General features: G+C 44.3%; 1 protein-coding gene across 1 annotated transcript; it reads left to right on the top strand.

The window, feature by feature from the left end:
- Window positions 1-13,770: 13,770 nt before the first annotated feature.
- Window positions 13,771-24,577, top strand: gtpbp1 (GTP binding protein 1). Its single transcript, XM_084145581.1, has 13 exons — window positions 13,771-14,247; window positions 16,818-16,929; window positions 17,085-17,265; window positions 17,640-17,823; window positions 18,033-18,197; window positions 18,427-18,550; window positions 18,869-18,983; window positions 19,100-19,244; window positions 19,361-19,543; window positions 19,765-19,900; window positions 19,975-20,153; window positions 20,425-20,589; window positions 22,969-24,577. Exons 1-13 carry the CDS (start codon window positions 14,050-14,052, stop codon window positions 23,077-23,079), a joined length of 1,998 nt encoding a protein of 665 aa, XP_084001707.1. The 5' UTR covers window positions 13,771-14,049; the 3' UTR covers window positions 23,080-24,577.
- Window positions 24,578-24,830: the final 253 nt, after the last annotated feature.

Raw genomic sequence — 24,830 nt, 5'->3', positions numbered from 1 at the left:
AGATCTGGAGACTGGCTAGGCCACTCCAGGACCTTGAAATGCTTCTTACGAAGCCACTCCTTCGTTGCCCGGGCGGTGTGTTTGGGATCATTGTCATGCTGAAAGACCCAACCACGTTTCATCTTCAATGCCCTTGCTGATGGAAGGAGGTTTTCACTCAAAATCTCACGATACATGGCCCCATTCATTCTTTCCTTTACACGGATCAGTCGTCCTGGTCCCTTGGCAGAAAAACAGCCCCAAAGCATGATGTTTCCACCCCCATGCTTCACAGTAGGTATGGTGTTCTTTGGATGCAACTCAGCATTCTTTGTCCTCCAAACACGACAAGTTGAGTTTTTACCAAAAAGTTATATTTTGGTTTCATCTGACCATATGACATTCTCCCAATCCTCTTCTGGATCATCCAAATGCACTCTAGCAAACTTCAGACGGGCCTGGACATGTACTGGCTTAAGCAGGGGGACACGTCTGGCACTGCAGGATTTGAGTCCCTGGCGGCGTAGTGTGTTACTGATGGTAGGCTTTGTTACTTTGGTCCCAGCTCTCTGCAGGTCATTCACTAGGTCCCCCCGTGTGGTTCTGGGATTTTTGCTCACCGTTCTTGTGATCATTTTGACCCCACGGGGTGAGATCTTGCATGGAGCCCCAGATCGAGGGAGATTATCAGTGGTCTTGTATGTCTTCCATTTCCTAATAATTGCTCCCACAGTTGATTTCTTCAAACCAAGCTGCTTACCTATTGCAGATTCAGTCTTCCCAGCCTGGTGCAGGTCTACAATTTTGTTTCTGGTGTCCTTTGACAGCTCTTTGGTCTTGGCCATAGTGGAGTTTGGAGTGTGACTGTTTGAGGTTGTGGACAGGTGTCTTTTATACTGATAACAAGTTCAAACAGGTGCCATTAATACAGGTAACGAGTGGAGGACAGAGAAGCCTCTTAAAGAAGAAGTTACAGGTCTGTGAGAGCCAGAAATCTTGCTTGTTTGTAGGTGACCAAATACTTATTTTCCACCATAATTTGCAAATAAATTCATTAAAAATCCTACAATGTGATTTTCTGGAGAAAAAAATTCTCAATTTGTCTGTCATAGTTGACGTGCACCTATGATGAAAATTACAGGCCTCTCTCATCTTTTTAAGTGGGAGAACTTGCACAATTGGTGGCTGACTAAATACTTTTTTCCCCCACTGTATAGTTTACATGTTGTCAACAATCGAATCCAACCTCGTCTGTTTTGTCCCATAGTTGCGCACATAGCCGCGGAAATTAGGGGAGCTGCACCCCCTGAAAAATCAAAAGAAGTATATACAGTGGGGAGAACAAGTATTTGATACACTGCCAATTTTGCAGGTTTTCCTACTTACAAAGCATGTAGAGGTCTGTAATTTTTATCATAGGTACACTTCAACTGTGAGAGACGGAATCTAAAAAAAAAATCCAGAAAATCACATTGTATGATTTTTAAGTAATTAATTTGCATTTTATTGCATGACATAAGTATTTGATCACCTACCAACCAGTAAGAATTCCGGCTCTCACAGACCTGATAGTTTTTCTTTAAGAAGCCCTCCTGTTCTCCACTCATTACCTGTATTAACTGCACCTGTTTGAACTCGTTACCTGTATAAAAGACACCTGTCCACACACTCAATCAAACAGATTCCAACCTCTCCACAATGGCCAAGATCAGAGCGCTGTGTAAGGACATCAGGGTTAAAATTGTAGACATGCACAAGGCTGGGATGGGCTACAGGACAATAGGCAAGCAGCTTGGTGAGAAGGCAACAACTGTTGGCGCAATTATTAGAAAATTGAAGAAGTTCAAGATGACGGTCAATCACCCTCGGTCTGGGGCTCCATGCAATATCTCACCTCGTGGGGCATCAATGATCATGAGGAAGGTGAGGGATCAGCCCAGAACTACACAGCAGGACCTGGTCAATGACCTGAAGAGAGCTGGGACCACAGTCTCAAAGAAAACCATTAGTAACACACTATGCCGTCATGGATTAAAATCCTGCAGCGCATGCAAGGTCCCGCTGCTCAAGCCAGCACATGTCCAGGCCCGTCTGAAGTTTGCCATTGACCATTTGGATGATCCAGAGGAGGAATGGGAGAAGGTCATGTGGTCTGATGAGACAAAAATAGAGCTTTTTGGTCTAAACTCCACTCGCCGTGAAGCATGGAGGTGGAAAAATCATTCTTTGGGGATGCTTTTCTGCAAAGGGGACAGGACGACTGCACCGTATTGAGGGGAGGATGGAAGGGGCCATGTATCGCAAGATCTTGGCCAACAACCTCCTTCCCTCAGTAAGAGCATTGAAGATGGGTCGTGGCTGGGTCTTCCAGCATGACAACGACCCGAAACACACAGCCAGGGCAACTAAGGAGTGGCTCCGTAAGAAGCATCTCAAGGTCCTGGAGTGGCCTAGCCAGTCTCCAGACCTGAACCCAATAGAACATCTTTGGAGGGAGCTGAAAGTCCGTATTGCCCAGCGACAGCCCCGAAACCTGAAGGATCTGAAGAAGGTCTGTATGGAGGAGTGGGCCAAAATCCCTGCTGCAGTGTGTGCAAACCTGGTCAAGACCTAGAGGAAACGTATGATCTCTGTAATTGCAAACAAAGGTTTCTGTACCAAATATTAAGTTCTGCTTTTCTGATGTATCAAATACTTATGTCATGCAATAAAATGCAAATTAATTACTTAAAAATCATACAATGTGATTTTCTAGAATCCATCTCTCACAGTTGAAGTGTACCTATGATACAAATTACAGACCTCTACATGCTTTGTAAGTAGGAAAACCTGCAAAATCGGCAGTGTATCAAATACTTGTTCTCCCCACTGTATATACAGTTGAAGTTGGAACGTTACATACACTTAGGTTGGAGTCATTAAAACTTGTTTTTCAACCACTCCACACATTTCTTGTTAACAAACTATAGTTTTGGCAAGTCGGTTAGGACATCTACTTTGTCCATGACACAAGTACTTTTTCCAACAATTGTTTACAGATAGATTATTTCACTTATAATTCACTGTATCACAATTCCAGTGGGTCAGAAGTTTACATACACTAAGTTGACTGTGCGTTTAAACAGCTTGGAAAATTCCAGAAAATGATGTCATGGCTTTAGAAGCTTCTGATAGGCTAATTGACATCATTTGAGTAAATTGGAGGTGTACCTGTGGATGTATTTCAAAGCCTACCTTCAAACTCAGTGCCTCTTTGCTTGACATCATGGGAAAATCAAAAGAAATCAGCCAAGACCTCAGAAAATAAATTGTAGACCTCCACAAGTCTGGTTCATCCTTGGGAGCAATTTCCAAATGCCTGAAGGTACCACGTTCATCTGTACAAACAATATTACGCAAGTATAAACACCATGGGACCACGCAGCCGTCATACCGCTCAGAAATGAGACGCGTTCTGTTTCCTAGAGATGAACGTACTTTGGTGCGAAAAGTGCAAATCAATCCTAGAACAACAGCAAAGGACCTTGGGAAGATGCTGGAGGAAACAGGTTGAAAAGTATCTATATCCACAGTAAAACGAGTCCTATATCGACATAACCTGAAAGGCCGCTCTGCAAGGAAGAAGCTACTGCTCCAAAACCGCCATAAAAAAGCCAGACTACGGTTTGCAACTGCACATGGGGACAAAGATCATACTTTTTGGAGAAATGTCTTCTGGTCTGATGAAACAAAAATATAACTGTTTGGCCATAATGACCATCATTATGTTTGGAGGAAAAAGGGGGTGCTTGCAAGCCGAAGAACACCATCCCAACCGTGAAGCACGGGGGTGGCAGCATCATGCTGTGGGGGTGCTTTGCTGTAGGAGGGACTGGTGCACTTCACAAAATAGATGGCATCATGAGGAAGGAAAATTATGTGGATATATTGAAGCAACATCTCAAGACATCAGTCAGGACGTTAAAGCTTGGTCGCAAATTGGTCTTCCAAATGGACAATGACCCCAAGCATACGTCCAAAGTTGTGGCAAAATGGCTTAAGGACAACAAAGTCAAGGTATTGGAGTGGCCATCACAAAGCCCTGACCTCAATCCTATAGAAAATGTGTGGACAGAACTGAAAAAGCGTTTGTGAGCAAGGAGGCCTACAAACCTGACTCAGTTACACCAGCTCTGTCAGGAGGAATGGGCCAAAATTCACCCAACTTATTGTGGGAAACTTGTGGAAGGCTACCGAAACGTTTGACCCAAGTTAAACAATTTAAAGGCAATGCTACCAAATACTAGTTGAGTGTATGTAAACCTCTGACCCACTGGGAATGTGATGAAAGCAATAAAAGCTTAAATAAATAATTCTCTCTACTATTATTCTGACATTTCACATTCTTAAAATAAAGTGGTGATCCTAACTGACCTAAGACAGGGAATTTTTACTAGGATTAAATGTCAGGAATTGTGAAAAACTGAGTTTAAATGTATTTGGCTAAGGTGTATGTAAACTTTCGACTTCAACTGTATATATATACAGTAAATATACACTACTGTTCAAAAGTTTGGGGTCACTTAGAAATGTCCTTGTTTTCTAAAGAAAAGCATTTTTTTTGTCCATTAAAATAACATCAAATTGATCAGAAATACAGTGTAGACATTGTTAATGTTGTAAATGGCTATTGTAGCTGGGAACGGCTGATTTTAAATGGAATATCTACATAGGCGTACAGAAGCCCATTTTCAGCAACCATCAGTCCTGTGTTCCAATGGCACGTTGTGTTTGCTAATCCAAGTTTATCATTTTAAAAGGCTAATTGAGGCCTCCTGTAGCTCAGTTGGTAGAGCATGGCACTTGCAACGCCAGGGTTGTGGGTTCAATTCCCACGGGGGGCCAGTATGAAAAATATATGCCCTCACTAACTGTAAGTCGCTCTGGATAAAAGCGTCTGCTAAATGACCCCCCCCCCAAAAAAGAGTGATCATTAGAAAACCCTTTTGCAATTACAGTGAGGGAAAAAAGTATTTGATCCCCTGCTGATTTTGTAAGTTTGCCCACTGACAAAGAAATGATCAGTCTATAATTTTAATGGTAGGTTTATTTGAACCACTCTTAAAGGGAGTGCTCCTAATCTCAGCTTGTTACCTGTATAAGACACCTGTCCACAGAAGCAATCAATCAATCAGATTCCAAACTCTCCACCATGGCCAAGACCAAAGAGCTCTCCAAAGATATCAGGGACAATATTGTAGACCTACACAAGGCTGGAATGGGCTACAAGACCATCGCCAAGCAGCTTGGTGAGAAGGTGACAACAGTTGGTGCGATTATTCGCAAATGGAAGAAACACAAAATAACTGTCAATCTCCTTCGGCCTGAGGCTCTATGCAAGTTCTCACCTCGTGGAGTTGCAATGATCATGAGAACGGTGAGGAATCAGCCCAGAACTACACAGGAGGATCTTGTTAATGATCAAGGCAGCTGGGACCATAGTCACCAAGAAAACAATTGGTAACACACTACGCCATGAAGGACTGAAATCCTGCAGCGCCCGCAAGGTCCCCCTGCTCAAGAAAGCACATATACATGCCCGTCTGAAGTTTGCCAATGAACATCTGAATGATTCAGAAGAGAACTGAATGAAAGTGTTGTGGTCAGATGAGACCAAAATGGAGCTCTTTGGCATCAACTCAACTCGCCGTGTTTGGAGGAGGAGGAATGCTGCCTATGACCCCAAGAACACCATCCCCACCATCAAACATGGAGGTGGAAACATTATGCTTTGTGGGTGTTTTTCTGCTAAGGGGACAGGCCAACTTCACCGCATCAAAGGTACGATGGACGGGGCCATGTACCGTCAAATCTTGGGTGAGAACCTCCTTCCCTCAGCCAGGGCATTGAAAATGGGTCGTGGATGGGTATTCCAGCATGACAATGACCTAAAACACACGGCCAAGGCAACAAAGGAGTGGCTCAAGAAGAAGCACATTAAGGTTCTGGAGTGGCCTAGCCAGTCTCCAGACGTTAATCCAATAGAAAATCTGTGGAGGGAGCTGAAGGTTCGAGTTGCCAAACATCAGCCTCGAAACCTTAATGACTTGGAGAAGATCTGCAAAGAGGAGTGGGACAAAATCCCTCCTGAGATGTGTGCAAACCTGGTGGCCAACTACAAGAAACGTCTGACCTCTGTGATTGCCAACAAGGGTTTTGCCACCAAGTACTAAGTCATGTTTTGCAGAGGGGTGAAATACTTATTTCCCTCATTAAAAAGCAAATCAATTCATAACATTTTTGACATGCGTTTTTCTGGATTTTTTGTTGTTGTTATTCAGTCTCTCACTGTTCAAATAAACCTACCATAAAAAATTATAGACTGATCATTTCTTTGTCAGTGGGCAAACGTACAAAATCAGCAGGGGATCAAATACTTTTTTCCCTCAATGTTAGCACAGCTGAAAACTGTTGTGCTGATTAAAGAAGCAATAAAACTGGCCTTCTTGAGACTAGTTGAGTATCTGGAGCATCAGCAATTGTGGGTTCGATTACAGGCTCAAAATGGCCAGAAACAAAGAACTTTCTTCTGAAACTCATCAGTCTATTCTTGTTCTGAGAAATGAAGGCTATTCCATTTGAGAAATTGCCAAGAAACTGAAGATCTCGTACAACACTGTGTACTACTCCCTTCACAGAACAGCGCAAACTGGCTCTAACCAGAATAGAAAGAGGAGTGGGAGGCCCCGGTGCACAACTGAGCAAGAGGACAAAGACATTAGAGTGTCTAGTTTGAGAAACAGGCACCTCACAGGTCCTCAACTGGCAGCTTCATTAAATAGTACCCGAAAAACACCAGTCTCAACATCAACAGTGAAGAGGTGACTCCGGGATGCTGACCTTCTAGGCAGAGTTGCAAAGAAAAAGCCATATCTCAGACTGGCCAATAAAAATAAAAGATTAAGATGGGCAGTCTGAGATATGGCTTTTTCTTTGCAACTCTGGCTAGCAGGTCAGCATCCCGGATGATAGTCCCACTAAGCCCAAACCAGATGGGATGGCGTATTCTTCAGAATGCTGTGGTAGCCATGCTGGTTAAGTGTGCCTTGAATTCTAAATAAATCACAAACAGTGTCACCAGCAAAGCACCCCCACACCATAACACCTCCTCCTCCGTGCTTTACGGTGGGAACTAGACATGCGTAGATCATCCGTTCACCCACAAAGACACAAAGACACGGCAGTTGGAACCAATAATTTCCAATTTGGACTCCAGACCAATGGACACATTTCCACCGGTCTAATGTCCATTGCTCGTGTTTCTTGGCCCAAGCAGGTCTCTTCTTCTTATTGGTGTCCTTTAGTAGTGGTTTCTTTGCAGCAATTCAACCATGAAGGCCTGATTCACACAGTCCCCTCTGAACAGTTGATGTTGAGATGTGTCTGTGACTTGAACTCTGTGAAGCATTTATTTGGGCTGCAATTTCTGAGGCTGGTAACTCTACTGAACTTATCCTCTGCAGCAGAGGTAACGTTTTTGCGACTGCACTTAAAGAAACTTTCAAAGTTCTTGAATTGTTCCGTATTGACTGACTTTCATGTCTTAAAGTAATGATGGACTGTCGTTTCTCTTTGCTTATTTGAGCTGTTCTTGCCATAATATGGACTTAGTCTTTTACCAAATAAGGCTATCTTCTGTACCCCCCCCCCCCCCCCCCCTCCCCTACCTTGTCACAACACAACTGATTGGCTCAAACGCATTAAGAAGGAAAGAAATTCCACAAATTAACAAGGCACACCTGTTAATTGAAATGCATTCCAGGTGACTACCTCATGAAGCTGGTTGAGAGAATGCCAAGAGTGTGCAAAGCTGTCATCAAGGTAAGGGTCGCTTTTTGAAGAATCTCAAAAATATTTTGATCTAAAAAAAATTGGCTATTACATTTTATTTTACCAGGCAAATCAGTTAAGAACAAATCCTTATTTACAATGACGGCCTACCCCGGCGGCGCCCTATGGGACTTCCAATCACGGCCAGATTGTGATACAGCCTGGAATCAAACCAGGGTCTGTAGTGACGCATCTAGAACTGAGATGCAGTGCCTTAGACTGCTATGCCACTCGGGAGCACTACATGAGTTCATATGTGTTATTTCATAGTTTTAATGCCTTCACTATTATTCTACGATGTAAACAATAGTAAAAAATAAGAAAAACCCTTGAATGAGTAGGTGTGTCCAAACTTTTGACTGGTAGTGTATATATATATATTATAATTTTTACAAAAGTTGTGCACTGGGCCTTTGCTAGTGTTAGCGGACCAATATAGTGTAGTGGGGGCACAAAATTGTTTTGCAGCATCTCTGCTTTGGCAAGAAAGGTAGTTGTATAATTAAGAACAGTATCTTGCAGGTTTCAATAGTTGGAATTGTAAGAGTTGTTGCCCTCTCCTTTTCTCTTCTCTGTAATTGTCATTCTAATGGAACCCAGAAAGAGCAAAACCCTGTTCTCAAACATTTACATCAAAAGGTGCAAAGTTATGGACAAAGATACAAAACATCAAATTAAATATTTTTCGTGATCAAATTTGTGCAGTATTAATTTACTGTTGTCATGGATTCAGCCGAGGCTGCTCCTCCTTGCTCGGGCAGGCTTCGGCGTTCGTCGTCCCCGGAGTACTAGCTGCTACCGATCTATGTTTCGGTGTTTGTCTTGTTTGGTCTTTATTGTTTACACCTGTTTCCAATTATGTTGTATTGTATTCCCTTTATAGCCCTCTGTCTCTCATTGTGTTTTGTGCGTGATTGTTTTTCATTAGGTCGGCAGTTGCTATTGTGTGCGGGTTATTGTTCCTCCCTGTTAGGAGGTTTGTGTTGTACTTTGATTACTGTGTACAGTAAAGTACGTTGCCAGTAGCTCGGTGTCCTGCTTTTGACTTTGCTTACCGCATACACGTCGCTCTGACAACTGTATTGTACATAGGCTGGTCATCTAGGTTTGTACCTGTAGACTTTCCATCACCATGAAGAAAAAAAATGCACAATACAGTAATTGAATACATTGAGACATCAAGTGGTTTGTGATGAAGTGATGTGATGATGTAGCTCAATTGGTAGAGCATGGCACTTGCGATGCTAGGGTTATGGGTTTGATTCCCACGGGGGACCATTATGAAAATGTATGTGCTCGCTACTTTCAGTTGCTCTGAATAAGAGTGTCTACTAAAAAGGAATGAATACACCATTTCAGTTTAAGTTGATAAGTTGATTTTGCTAAGTATTTCAATAAACTGGTAAACATATATCAAGCAAGTATTTTTATATTCCACAAGTATTATCAGATTAACTGTTTTGTACAGATAATTATCAGACTCAAGTTATAAATGCTGGTAAACACTTAAATACATGTAGTTTTTTCACAAACGTAGTGCACTGGACCTACTTCACAGCACCCCCACCCCCAAACTACTTCCCACGGCTATGGATGCGCACACGTTGGTATTGATGCTATAAACAACCAACCCGTCAATGGGGCTGGCCAATTACACTGCTCAAAAAAATAAAGGGAACACTAAAATAACACATCCTAGATCTGAATGAATGAAAATCTTATTAAATACTTTTTTCTTTACATAGTTGAATGTGCTGACAACAAAATCACACAAAAATGATCAATGGAAATCAAATGTATCAACCCATGGAGGTCTGGATTTGGAGTCACCCTCAAAATGAAAGTGGAAAACCACACTACAGGCTGATCCAACTTTGATGTCAAAATGAGGCTCAGTAGTGTGTGTGGCCTCCACGTTCCTGTATGACCTCCCTACAACGCCTGGGCATGCTCCTGATGAGGTGGCGGAAGGTCTCCTGAGGGATCTCCTCCCAGACCTGGACTAAAGCATCCGCCAACTCCTGGACAGTCTGTGGTGCAACGTGGCGTTGGTGGATGGAGCGAGACATGATGTCCCAGATGTGCTCAATTGGATTCAGGTCTGGGGAACGGGCGGGCCAGTCCATAGCATCAATGCCTTCCTCTTGCAGGAACTGCTGACACACTCCAGCCACATGAGGTCTAGCATTGTCTTGCATTAGGAGGAACCCAGGGCCAACCGCACCAGCATATGGTCTCACAAGGGGTCTGAGGATCTCATCTCGGTACCTAATGGCAGTCAGGCTACCTCTGGCGAGCACATGGAGGGCTGTGCGGCCCCCCAAAGAAATGCCACCCCACACCATGACTGACCCACTGCCAAACCGGTCATGCTGGAGGATGTTGCAGGCAGCAGAACATTCTCCACGGCGTCTCCAGACTCTGTCACGTCTGTCACATGTGCTCAGTGTGAACCTGCTTTCATCTGTGAAGAGCACAGGGCGCCAGTGGCGAATTTGCCAATCTTGGTGTTCTCTGGCAAATGCCAAACGTCCTGCACGGTGTTGGGCTGTAAGCACAACCCCCACCTGTGGACGTCGGGCCCTCATACCACCCTCATGGAGTCTGTTTTTGACCGTTTGAGCAGACACATGCACATTTGTGGCCTGCTGGAGGTCATTTTGCAGGGCTCTGGCAGTGCTCCTCCTGCTCCTCCTTGCACAAAGGCGGAGGTAGCAGTCCTGCTGCTAGGTTGTTGCCCTCCTACGGCCTCCTCCACATCTCCTGATGTACTGGCTTGTCTCCTGGTAGCGCCTCCATGCTCTGGACACTACGCTGACAGACACAGCAAACCTTCTTGCCACAGCTCGCGTTGATGTGCCATCCTGGATGAGCTGCACTACCTGAGCCACTTGTGTGGGTTGTAGACTCCGTCTCATGCTACCACTAGAGTGAAAGCACCGCCAGCATTCAAAAGTGACCAAAACATCAGCCAGGAAGCATAGGAAGTGGTCTGTGGTCACCACCTGCAAAACCAGTCCTTTATTGGGGGTGTCTTGCTAATTGCCTATAATTTCCACCTGTTGTCTATTCCATTTGCACAACAGCATGTGAAATGTATTGTCAATCAGTGTTGCTTCCTAAGTGGACAGTTTGATTTCACAGAAGTGTGATTGACTTAGAGTTACATTGTGTTGTTTAAGTGTTCCCTTTATTTTTTTGAGCAGTGTATTTTACCTTTCCTTTTGTTGTGCGTGGCCTGACTAAAAACCACAACTTGTATCACACAACCTTACCTACCGGCCTTACATGCCATTCCATATCTCCATCCTATCCCCAATATGCTCCTGTGTCCTTGTGCTATGCCATTTTAGTTAGTTAATAAATACTCTGAACTGGAAACCTTGTCTTCAACTCCTCCTCATTGCAATATCACTCCTCAACCTAGCCTAAGATACAGTTGACTGTAGTCCTTTTCTTTGACATCACCGACACATTTTACTGCACCTTTGTTTTGCAAATTCTTTCACAGCCATGTGGGAGATAAGGACTGACTTTGCAATTGTCGACTCAAAGGCACTCCAAGATAAGCAGTGACAAACGACAGTAGGCTGTGGCACAGAATGTGGCTTTTCTGTGAATTTGGATACGGAGGCCGATAGATCAGCATCTTATCATCTGTAATAGAGGAGCTGTTCTTGAAGTGTTCTTCTGCCAAGGCCTAGCTGTCCCTGTTCTCTAGGAACATGGGGGAAGCCTACATGAGCCATGATGATTATGTAATAGAACAGAATTAGTGGGGGATAATGAGGCGATGCACAGCTGTGGGAAGTGAGGATAGCCCACATTTAATATCCTTTGGACTGCATTGCTACTGTTTACAAAAATATATCCTCCATTCAGTAGCACACACACACACCATCCAGAAAATTAGACGTTTTCCATGATCATTCTATGGTTCTGTGGTTTCATGCACACATAGCCACACACATACCAGCACAGTATCAGGCCAAATTCAGATTACATTGTGTGTTGCTAAATGTGGTGTAAGAGTTCAATGTGTAGCACAGACTCAGTTCCCCTGGGCTGGTCTTGAGACAGTCATAAGACTCAATTACAACACAGACACCAGAGCTGGATGGACAGGGGAAACAGCTGCATAACTGATACTTCTTCTACAGCAAACTGTACACTGGGTTAGATATAGAGGACAATGTTCCAGTCACGTAAAATAGTCCATCAGATCTTTACACATCATCATTTTATTATAATAATTTGGTGGCTGCTTATACTTGTCATGTACAAGTGTGTATTATACACATGTGGTTATTGTAAATGTGTTTTTTTGCATATCCTTCCCTCCCTGAGAAACCCTCGGAGAGTGGGGTCACGGCCAGGGTCTGCCATTATCAACGGTGACCCTGGAGCAATTACGGTTAAGTGCCTTGCTCAACGGCACATCGACAAATGTTTCACCTTGACAGCTGTGGGATTCAGCCTAGCGAGCTTTCGGTTACTGGTCCAACGCTCTAACCACTAGGCTACCTTCCACTTTTGAGTGCGGACACACCACACTTTTTTACTTATCTGGATTCACAGGTTTTATGCACCAATTGAACTTCTGGGAGAGGGCCATGGTCCATTTTAGATGTTTGAATTACAGGGGTGCCAGTGTACAGTATGTGCCAATGGGTGTTGGAACACTAATAACACATCAGGACATATTCTTATTTGCATCAGTATTATTAGTACTATCACTATCATTAGTAATATCTATGTTGGTCACCAGCCCACTATTACTCAGGCTTGGGCACACCCAGTTACTGTAAACTGTGCACATGGCATCTGAATGACGTTATCCACATAAACCATTCCTCCCTAACCTATACTGCCCTCGTGTGTTGTCACTGGGTAGTACACTTGCAATAGAAACTATAATATAGGCTTACAGTATATGCCAAGTTCAAATCACATTTTATTTGCCACATGCGCCGAATACAACAGGTGTAGACTTAACAGGTGCAGAATTAAAAAGGAAATAGTTGCCAACACACCCATGGGCCATTATCCAGCCTACATATCAGTCAGTCAGAGACTGAGGGGTGAGTGGAGAAAATGTTCTTTGATTTCCATGGAAAAAATCCCTGTCTTGGGTATGAAACCTCCCTGTACTGTATGTAGCCCCTCTACCTTCCTGTATGAAACTCGCTCTCTATATGTATCATAGTCTACTACGGCCTCTCCCAAGAGGTCTAGGCCTTTATGTCACAGTTGGTAGGGTGCTCGCCCCATGATTGCACAGTTGCTGACTCGCTGGCAGGCTACATCATAGCTTGTGGTCTGTTTATACCAATGTCCCGTCAGAATCCTTAGTTGCGGTTGAAGCTAGCTACATCACAGCACTTGCTGTTTCCCCTTTATCATCATTACACTGGTGGCAATTTGTAAGTCGCTCTGGATAAGAGCGTCTGCTAAATTACGTAAATGTAAATGTAAAAATTACACTGGTGGAAGAAGTGGGATCCCTGTGGCATCTCAAGAGGAAGTGGCCCCTGTTTGCAGATTTCCCCTCAATGACTGGTTATTACTTGGTTACAATTGACCTATGGCATGTTTGGGAATAATGTTAGGCATGTCAGCAACACTTGTCTTTTTGCACATCTTTTTGCACCTCTTCGCATCATTCGGTTCAAGCGACTTTATTCATGAGTGAGCAGGAACCAATCCTGATACAATGAGTTGACGCATTGGTGATTTCAACCACGCCTATTTTTTTTAACCACGCTGGACGTTTTTTCTAATTATATAGGAAGGCCCACTTGCTCTGATTGGTTTATTCTGAAACGTTATTTGGTTTTTCGGCGCGCAATTGGTTAGATTCTTGATAAGAAGGTGTGTCAGCAAAAATAAATAAATAAATAAACTCATGTTTTTTAATTTACTTCACCGCTATTTTATGTTGCCACTTGGAGGATTGTAAACATGTTGTATTGCTAGCTAAACAGAAAGCAGATAGCCAAAACGTACGAGAGAGTTTCTGTATTCTGGCTATATCATACAATTGCTTTGTTAACTGCATATTATATCAGCTGTTTATGTGGTCTGAATTTTTGCCAACGCAACTGAAGCTAGTTAGCCAGCTACTGTTAGCTGTCATAATCGTCAACACAGCAAGAGACAGCAAGAAGACAATATAGCAATCGTTACTGCAAAGCTGGCATAATGGCATCTTTGGCGGCGCACGAGCCAAGTTTAAGCCCAAATTCGATACCAGTCCTCACCGACGCTCTGATGCCCGCGAGCATTTTCGCTCCGGACCGAGGAGGTTGTGGAGATCATGACGCCGGGGTAGAGTGCTTCGAGGACTGCGACCTCTTCAACGGCGAGGCCGTGGATCTCGGCATTGACTTCACTAGCAAGGTAGCTAACTAGGCTGCGCCAGCCGGGGCTGTGTTTATCATCAAATTGGCATTTATTATGCCTAAAGCTTGCAGTCATTCTGGCTGCTGTATTGCAAGCTAACTAAGTTAGCTAGTTAGACTACCGATTGTGGCATATACTAATCAATCTAGCTGAGTGCCCAGCTTGCTTAAAATGTTATGCAGAATTGCATATCTAAAAGTGCAGATCTATATATTGTGGCAAAAGTTTGTGGTTTTAAATGTCATATACTGATAGACTCTGTCACCTTAAAGAGCTAGCTAGCATAGTAGATCAGATGTAGTTTGAATGGGTCTTGAATGTGTTATGGCTGATGTAACTGCTGGCTAGAGAGAGGACACTCCAGCAGCAGTGTGACTCACAAACCACAGCCATGGGCATGATTTTCTCTGGTTGATGAGTCCCCATACATACTGTGCCACCACTTGGCCTGATGAAACACAGGGCAATAGGGAAATAGTGTGTTGTTGACTGATTGGACAGTGTTACAGGAAACCCATCTCCCTTCACCTTTGGCACCCATCCATATCACGATCAGTATCAGCAGAGAGGAATAAACTAGAATAACTCTGGTGTCAGACCTGAGCTGCTCCACCTGTACAGAAATATGCATTACATCTAGGACTTTTTGATGTCAATACATAACAAATAGGCTAGATTAACTAGTGTGTGTGAGAGAGAGACTGTTTCAACCCTCTGATTCAATAACTCCTATAACTTGTATTGATCAGTCACTCTGAGTCCTGTGGTGATTGGTTCAGTGGTCTCTCCATACTTGTCCTTGAGGGGCGTGGGAAAGGAGACAGCTGTGTGTGTGGGATCTACAGCTGTTGAGTCACTATTATTATCACCCGACTAGAATCACTACTCACGGCAGGTCTGACCGAGAGTATGTGGACAACTACAAATACCTAGGTGTCTGGTTAGACTGTAAACTCTCCTTCCAGACTCACATTAAGCATCTCCAATCAAAAGTTAGATCTAGAATCAGCTTCCTATTTCGCATCATAGCCTCCTTCACTCATGCTGCCAAACATGCCCTCGTAAAACTGACTATCCTACCGATACTTGACTTCGGCGATGTCATTTACAAAATAGCCTCCAACACTCTACTCAGCAAATTGGATGTAGTCTACCACAGTGCCATCCGTTTTGTCACCAAAGCCCCATATACTACCCACCATTGTGACCTGTACGCTCTTGTTGGCTGGCCCTCACTACATATTCGTTGCCAAACCCACTGGCTCCAGGTCATCTATAAATCACTGCTAGGCAAATCCCCGTCTTATCTTAGCTCACTGGTCACCATAGCAACACCCACCCGTAGTCTGCGCTCCTGCAGGTATATCTCACTGGTCATCCCTAAAGCCAACACCTCCTTTGGCCGCCATTCCTTCCAGTTCTCTGCTGCCAATGACTGGAACGAACTGCAAAAATCTCTGAAGCTGGAGACTCTTATCTCCCTCACTAACTTTAAGCGTCAGTTGTCAGAGCAGCTTACCGATCACTGCACCTGTACACAGCCATTCTGAAATTAGCCCACCAAACTACCTCATCCCCATATTGTTATTTATTTTGCTAATTTGCACCCCAGTATCTCTATTTGCACATCATCTTTTGCACATCTATCATTCCAGTGTTAATACGAAATTGTAACTATTTTGCACTATGGCGTATTTATTGCCTTACCTCCATAACTTACTACATTCGCACACACTGTATATATATTTTCTGTAGTATTTTTGACTTTATGTTTTGTTTACCCCATATGTAACTCTGTGTTGTTGTTTTTATCGCACTGCTTTGCTTTATCTTGGCCAGGTCGCAGTTGTAAATGAGAACTTGTTCTCAACTGGCTTACCTGGTTAAATAAAGGTGAAATAAAAAAATAAAAATAATGAAATCACTGTGATGATTTCCAAATCTGCCATCAATGTATGTCACGAAAAAGCCAAAGAAGTCAACTTCTGATGCAACACTCGGCAACAGAACGCTGTCAAGCAAGTTCACCTGCTTTTGATTGGGCGATTTTCTTTTCCATGGCCGGGTGTTCTGGGTTGGTAGAGATTTCAGTTTAGGACCAATGGAATGGTCTTAAATGTGCAAACCCCGCCCACCCGGGGCCCTGAGTGATTCAAAACGAACTCGCCCACTGTTCGGCTTAATCTATTTTCACAAAAATAGTGGAGCATTCACAACTCTAAATTGTCTTTATCACGGTTCCCTAAGCTGAGAACATTGTGTAGAGATCGATTTGGACTGAAAGCTTGCATTGTAAATCTACAGCCAAATCTGAGTACCCAGATAGAGTAAAATGCATGTTTTTAGACAAGATTAATAATCTATTTTCACAAAAATGGTGTAGCATTCACAACTCTACCCAGATAGAGGAAAATACAAGATGAATAGGCCTATAGCTTTTGATAAGGTACAATTAAGCCTATATCAATGGAAATATGGCCATGTTATAGGATACCCAGGCCTACATCAACCAAGCAGGAATCTAGATTGTATACATTTTCTGTCTCTCTCCTTCCCACCCTCATCAGTTGGCCCTGGTCAGCCCTAATGGAGAGCAGTATGACTTGTTACTACGACAACTCCGGGAGAGGATGGACGAGGGTTGTGGGGAGACCATCTACGTTGTTGGGATGGGCTCAGGTAAGTATCTCAGCCTCCCTCCCTCCCTCTCACTCACTCACTTAATGAGGCTATATGCACTGATTTGCTCCTACATTCACTAACTCACAGAATCAGTCACTCACTGTAGCGAGCGACAGTTTACACCGATAACCCCCCCACCCTCTCTCTATCAGACGGAGGTGACTATGGTCTGGATGAGGGAGATATGGAGGCTTCTGTAGCCACGATTCAGTCCCTGTGTGAGCAGACAGAGTCAGACCTGATCCTGCTGAGGGAACGAATCGAAGCGGGGGGGCAGGTACGCGACTACCTCATCCGCCGACGCGTAGGTGATCAAGACTTCCTGGAGGTCAGGTGAGTTGGGGAAGGGTGAGGGGTCAAAGACTGACTGGACCAACAATTAGACGTGTTTTAACATTACACCTGAGCAGACTGGGAAAGGAGAAGCACGTCTCTCAAATGGAATTTAAATTCAAAAGAGCTTAAGGGGATGTTGACATAAAGGGGGAAAATCCAGTGTTGTCAAAGCAACACACGAGCAATACTCTCTCTCTGTCTTCATCCCTCTTCTCTTTATCTTGATCTGTTGATGTGTCCCAAATGTCAAGTCTCTCTCTCTCTCTCTCTGTCTCTCTCTCTCTCTCTGTCTCTCTCTGTCTCTCTCTCTCCGTCTCTCTCTCTCTCTGTCTCTCTCTCTCCGTCTCTCTCTCTCTCTCTCTCTCTCTCAGGGTAGCGGTGGTGGGTAACGTGGATGCAGGTAAGAGCACCCTGCTGGGGGTGTTGACCCACGGGGAACTGGACAACGGCAGGGGGTTCGCCCGCCAGAAACTCTTCAGACACAAACACGAGATGGAGAGTGGCAGGACCAGCAGTGTGGGCAACGACATCCTGGGCTTCGACCAGAAGGGACAGGTGAGGGAGATGATTTAGGAGGGGCATATAGGTGACTTAGTAGTGACTTAAGGGTGACAGAGATTACGCTGGGATAACATTGACATGAGACTTGAGAGATGACAATGTAAGCCTGCTTCATTGATCATTTTATTGATGAGTTAGTTTTATAGATGGAGAGATGAAGTTGTTGTTGTTGTGTGTAACCCCTCTCTACCTCTGTATCCTAGGTGGTGAATAAGCCAGACAGCCATGGGGGCAGTCTAGACTGGACTAAGATCTGTGAGAGGTCCTCTAAGGTCATCACCTTCATAGACCTGGCTGGACACGAGAAGTATCTCAAGACCACCGTGTTTGGAATGACTGGACACCTGCCTGACTTCTGCATGCTCATGGTGAGTGAGGGGGTAGTGTGAGTGCTTTGGTGCGTTTGAGTTTACTATCCATCAACAGCACCACTGATGAATCTTTCGCCATTTTCTTTTGCTCGCTCTCTCTCTCTCTCTCTCTCTCTCTCCCTCCTTCCACCCTCCCTCACTCTCCCTATCCCCCTCACTCTCTCTACCCCCATTACTCTCTACCCCCTCTCGCTGTTTCTATCTCTCCTTCCTCTCCTCTCTCTAGGTGGGCAGTAATGCAGGTATCGTAGGGATGACCAAGGAGCATCTAGGTCTGGCCCTGGCCCTCAATGTGCCTGTGTTCGTAGTGGTTACCAAGATAGACATGTGTCCTGCCAACATCCTACAAGGTCAGGGTCTTTCTTTCTTTCTTTCTTTCTTTCTTTCTTTTCTTTCTTTCTTTCTTTCTTTCTTTCTTTCTTTCTTTCTTTCTTTCTTTCTGGGTGCATCTCAAAAGTCTAAATCTGCTTCCTTTTCTGGACTCCTTCCCCACATCTGCACTGATATGAAAGAATTATACAGGTGAAACCATATTCCATCTACCCCACCATACAGCTTTCTCTCAGATTTAGTGTTCAGATGAGATGAGGAACCCCCCCCTTTCTTTGCCACAATATTGACAGTCATCATCACAAAACCTGACTTTACTGGTTGTGTAATTGTAACAGAGACGTTAAAGCTGCTCCAGAGGTTACTAAAGTCCCCAGGCTGCAGAAAGATCCCTGTTCTGGTCCAAAACAAAGATGATGTCATCGTCACAGCCTCCAACTTCAGCTCCGAGAGGTAACATTAAGGCACACACTTTGTAGTCAGAATCACACATATGCTCTTTATAAACAGTATTTTGCTTCAATTATAGGGGACCATAATTCTGTGTGTGTGTGCGTCTCTCTCTGTAGGATGTGTCCAATCTTCCAGATCTCCAATGTGACAGGAGAGAACATGGACCTGCTGAAGATGTTCCTCAACTTGCTGTCTTCTAAAACCTCCTTCAGAGAAGACGAACCTGCAGAGTTCCAGATAGATGATACCTACTCAGTACCGGTTAATCTCACTCTCTCATTCTCTCACTCACTCTCTCACATGCACAGAGAGCAGCTACTACACATACATATTGACGCCACACACACCTCTCTAACCATGTTTATCATCTCCGTCAGGGTGTAGGCACAGTCGTATCAGGGACTACTTTACGTGGATTGATACGTCTGAATGACACGATGCTGTTAGGCCCAGACCCACTGGGCAGTTTCCTCTCCATTGCGGTCAAATCTATCCACAGGAAGAGGATGCCAGTCAAGGAGGTGAGAGGTGGACAGACTGCCTCCTTCGCCCTCAAAAAGGTATGTTTTCTCTTTAGTGTCCCCTGCTGGAGTTGTTTGGTATTACAACACTTTCTTAGTTGAACTGAACGTGTTTTGCAGTGAATACGAGTCAACGCCTCAAGTCTCTCTGTTTCTCATCTCATTGTTTCTCTCTCTCTCCCTCCTTCCCTCTCTCTCTCCCCACGTCCTCTCTCTACCTCCCCCTCTCCTCCCTCTCCCCCTCTCTCCTCCCTCCTCAGATCAAGCGTTCGTCCATAAGGAAAGGCATGGTAATGGTGTCCCCCAGGTTAAACCCACAGGCATCATGGGAGTTTATGGCTGAGATCCTGGTTCTGCACCACCCAACAACGATATCACCCCGCTACCAGGCCATGGGTGAGACTCACTCACACACACACACAGCTGTCTCATGTCTGACTATACGTCTCTCCTTCTCTCCCCCTCCGCAGTGCACTGTGGCAGCATCAGGCAGACAGCCACCATCCTGACCATGAACAGAGACTGTCTACGAACAGGGGACAAGGCATCGGTCCACTTCCGCTTCATCAAGACCCCCGAGTACCTCCACACAGACCAGAGACTGGTGTTCAGAGAGGGACGCACCAAGGCTGTGGGCACCATCACCAAGGTCAGGGGTTAGAAAGGCTTATGAAGGGTTTATGAATGGTTGTAAAGGGTTTATGAAGGATCATGCGCATGAAGACCCCAGAGTTCCTCCACATAGACCAGAGAGTAGACTGGTGTTCAGAGGGACGCACCAAGGCTGTAGGTATCATCACCAAGATCAGGGCTTATGAATGGTTCTGAATGGTTTACGAAAGGTCATAAAGACACCAGAGTACCTGCATGCAGAGTACTTCCCTCATGCCTTACTCTTATTGGTGGGTGGGTGTTTACAGCTGCTGCAGTCGACCAATAACCTGCCGTCGAACTTCAAACCCCCGCAAATCAAAATGCAGTCTACGAAAAAGGCCCCGTACCGCAGAGAGGATGGAGCCACGCCAGCCAACGAGGATGAAGCGAGCACAGCCCGACCAGACAGTCCGCACCAATCACAACAACCGGTGAGAGTGCGAGGAGGAAGTGAAGGAAGGATATAAACGGATGAAGGGAGTGGAGAAGATGGTTAGATGGCGGGTCGAGTCATGAAAGTAATAGTTTCAGGGCAGTTGAATACCACTCTTCACTTGCCTTACTGCTTCTAGAACGTTATCTTCTGTAGCTGTCTCTGTCTGATCTGCCTAACACCTCTCCTTTCCTCTTCATCATGTTTTCACACCCTACTGTTTCCTTCCTTTTCATTGCTATTCTCATTTACGGATTACGCCACCTGCCACCCTGTCTCTTTTCCTCTCACCCTCTTTCATTCACTCCATTCTTTTCAATTTCCACTTTTTCATTTGCTCTTCATCCTCTTCTTTGTGCACAAATAACATTACATCATTACTACGTCCTTGATTTGCCCTCCATTCCTCCCTCTTCTCTCTCTCCTCCACTCTCTCTCTCTCTGTGTTGTTGCTTTGCTTGCTTCCTCAGACAGAGGGGGAGGAGGACCCTCAGAGTAATGAGGGGAACAAAGAGAACAAGGTAAATAGATAAACAAACAGAGCAAGATAAACAAAGGGAACCAGACAGGTAAACAGATAAACAAAAGAGAATTAGGTCAAATTAGTTGTATGTAACAATTGAGGCGTGGGAAATGAGTCTTGCCCGTTAACTTCTGTAAATATCCTGAAACAATGCATGCCTCAACTGCTGTGAACCAAACATAGGAATCTTCTAGAGATGTGTACAGTCGTGGTCAAAAGTTTTGAGAATGACACAAATACTAATCTTCACAAAGTCTGCTGCCTCAGTTTTGATGATGGCAATTTGCATATACTCCAGAATGTCATGAAGAGTGATCAGTTGAATTTCAATTAATTTGCAAAGTCCCTCTTTGCCATGAAAATGAACTTAATCCCCAAAAAACATTTCCACTGCATTTCAGCCCTGCCACAAAAGGACCAGCTGCCATCATGTCAGTGATTATCTCGTTAACACAGGTGAGAGTGTTGACGAGGACAAGGCTAGAGATCACTCTGTCATGCTGATTGAGTTAGAATAACAGACTGGAAGCTTTAAAAGGAGGGTGGTGCTTGAAATCATTGTTCTTCCTCTGTTAACCATGGTTACCTGCAAGGAAACACGTGCCGTCATCATTGCTTTGCACATAAAGGGCTTCACGGGCAAGGATATTGCTGCTAGTAAGATTGCACCTAAATCAACCATTTATTGGATCATCAAGAACTTCAAGGAGAGAGGTTCAATTGTTGTGAAGAAGGCTTCAGGGCGCCCAAGAAAGTCCAGCAAGCGCCAGGACCGTCTCCTAAAGTTGATTCAGCTGCGGGATCGGGGCACCACCAGTGCAGAGCTTGCTCAGGAATGGCAGCAGGCAGGTGTGAGTGCATCTACACGCACAGTGAGGCGAAGACTTTTGGAGGATGGCCTGGTGTCAAGAAGGGCAGCGAGGAAGCCACTTCTCTCCAGGAAAAACATCAGGGACAGACTGATATTCTGCAAAAGGTACATGGATTGGACTGCTGAGGACTGGGGTAAAGTCATTTTGTCTGATGAATCCCCTTTCCGATTGTTTGGGGCATCCGGAAAACACCTTGTCCAGAGAAGACAAGGTGAGTGCTACCATCAGTCCTGTGGCATGCCAACAGTAAAGCATCCTGAGACCATTCATGTGTGGGGTTGCTTCTCAGCCAAGGGAGTGGGCTCACTCACAATTTTGCCTAAGAACACAGCCATGAATAAAGAATGGTACCAACACATCCTCCAAGAGCAACTTCTCCCAACCATCCAAGGACTGGGTTGACGACGAATGCCTTTTCCAGCATGATGGAGCACCTTGCCATAAGGCAAAAGTGATAACTAAGTGGCTTGGGGAACAAAACATCGACATTTTGGGTCCATGGCCAGGAAACTCCCCAGACCTTAATCCCATTGAGAACTTGTGGTCGATCCTCAAGAGGCGGGTGGACAAACAAAACCCACAAACTCCAAGCATTGATTATGCAAGAATGGGCTGCCATCAGTCAGGATGTGGCCCAGAAGTTAATTGACAGCATGCCAGGGCGGATTGCAGAGGTCTTGAAAAAGAAGGGTCAACACTGCAAATATTGACTCTTTGCATAAACTTAATGTAATTGTCAATAAAAGCCTTTCACACTTATGGAATGCTTGTAATTATACTTCAGTATACCATAGTAACATCTGACAAAAATATCTCATAACACTGAAGCAGCGAACTTTGTGAAGACCAACATCTGTACACAGCATGTAGTTCAGTTTGATAACATCAGTCTCTGCTGGAAGTGATTTTGAATGCTAACCTCATTTTGAATCCAGTTGTTTTTATGTTCTCCATCTGTCTGATTGTGATCTGTTCTCTCCAGCCAAAGTCAGGAGGGAGCAGGAGACGAGGAGGACAGAGACATAAAGGCAAATCAAACCAGAGCAACTCCACCACAGCAGCCCCATCATCAACAGGCACAGGAGGTTCTTAAACTACACCCCTCTCAGACCCCAAACTACAGTACTTCCTCCATCCACCTGTTTCAGCAGAACCCCCCCTCCCCTTTCCAAAACTACCCTTCCCCTCTCCCTCTTCAACAACTACCCCCCGTCGTAACCCCTCAGCAGAATAATGTGGTCCTAAATGGTCCCTTCCCCTCCATCCCTACCTCTCTCCCTCTATACCACCCTGCTATCTATCGCCTTAACAAGTGTCTTTATCACTCACACCAGAGAAAAGTCTTAAGAGGGACTAGGTGAAAAGCAGCTCCCGAAGTAAACACACAGCTCTGTGCTTGTAGATGGTTAACTCTGCCTCCTCTCATCTTAACTCAATCACTCCGATTAGTTTAGAAAGCATCCTTATTATATTTACAGTGTATGAACCTGATATGCCTTCCTTTTATTGGGTCTATGGTGAGAATGACTGTAATACTGTGTATACTTCATCATGAGCCCAAAGCCACAACATGAGCAGCTATTCCCTTACAGTAGAGTAACCCAGCTCCATGCAATATAGCTCATCATTGTTTCGCTGTTTAGCAGGCATACTAGTAAGTGTTTTTCTCATTTACTACTATTTATGACTTAATGAAGCATGTTTTCGATAATTTTTTCATATTTAATTTTATACAAAAATGGAAGGAAGTAAGGTCACAACTGACATAGTGAATGGTACATTTTAGCGGGCCTTCATTAGTGAAATATTGTAGATAATAAAATATCCCTCAAACATCTTATTGGCCATTTATGGCCATCAGTGAAACCAAAAGGAAACCCAGGGTTTGTCTGAATATCCATCACACACTGGCCCTTTCTCATTTGGGAAAAAGTCAGTCCTCTCTCCTCCATGGCCCGGAAACCGATAAGTGGTTGAATGTCAATTCGTTAGTAGGCGAAATGGAAAAGTGTCCTCCCCTACTCGATAGCCACCTTTCATCGAGGACAGTCATGTGTATCCTACTCTTATCGGAAGAGTTTAGAACTCTGCCACACCCCCTGTGAATCAGCTAGTTTTGAAGGAGAAAAACATGCACTTTTTAAAACAATGCTACTTATAGGTAAAACGATAATGTCTTGCACAACTAACTTAATTTATTTGATCACTTTACACTTATTTTGGGATCCACTCCGTAAACGTAATTTGCCTGAGTGGAGGAGTCATTTCATACAAGCGCATTTTCGTCCACGTTCCCTCTCCTCGATTACCTTTGATCTTTTTCAGAAGGAGGCGAGAGGAGTTGAGCAAATCCAATTGAGAAAAGGCCACTTGTCTGCTCTAAAACAAAATCTTCCATTTACACTGAATATCTAGGGTTTATTTAAGAATATAATTTACACTTGATCCTCTCACTTAAACAGTTGCTATTGATTGTAATAATAATAGCTGTAGCCTAGCCTAAGGAGCTGTTTGGACCATCACTGTTTACGTAGTTGTGGAATTCAACAGTTTGCCTCTGACATTCACCAATAAAAGACAGGCATTATTGATCTTCTCTATTGTGGTCAACTGTTGTGTACGTGAAATATGAAGTGTATATTTCACCAACAGAGTGAAAACTATAGGCATAGGGGTCAAAGTTGTGTATAGTTTCAGTGAGGCTAAAGGGATACTGTGAGATTCTGGCATTTAAGCCATTCTACTGATTGAGTCAGATGCACTTGTGGATACCATTTGTCTCTGTGTGCAGTATGAAGGAAGTTAGCGCAACAAAGTCTATAGGTACGGTAGCAGTGCTAAGGG

This window comes from Coregonus lavaretus, assembly GCF_964263955.1.
Source record: "Coregonus lavaretus genome assembly, chromosome: 28".
NCBI classification, from domain to species: Eukaryota; Metazoa; Chordata; class Actinopteri; order Salmoniformes; family Salmonidae; genus Coregonus; species Coregonus lavaretus.
This window is presented reverse-complemented; position numbering and strand designations above follow the sequence as displayed.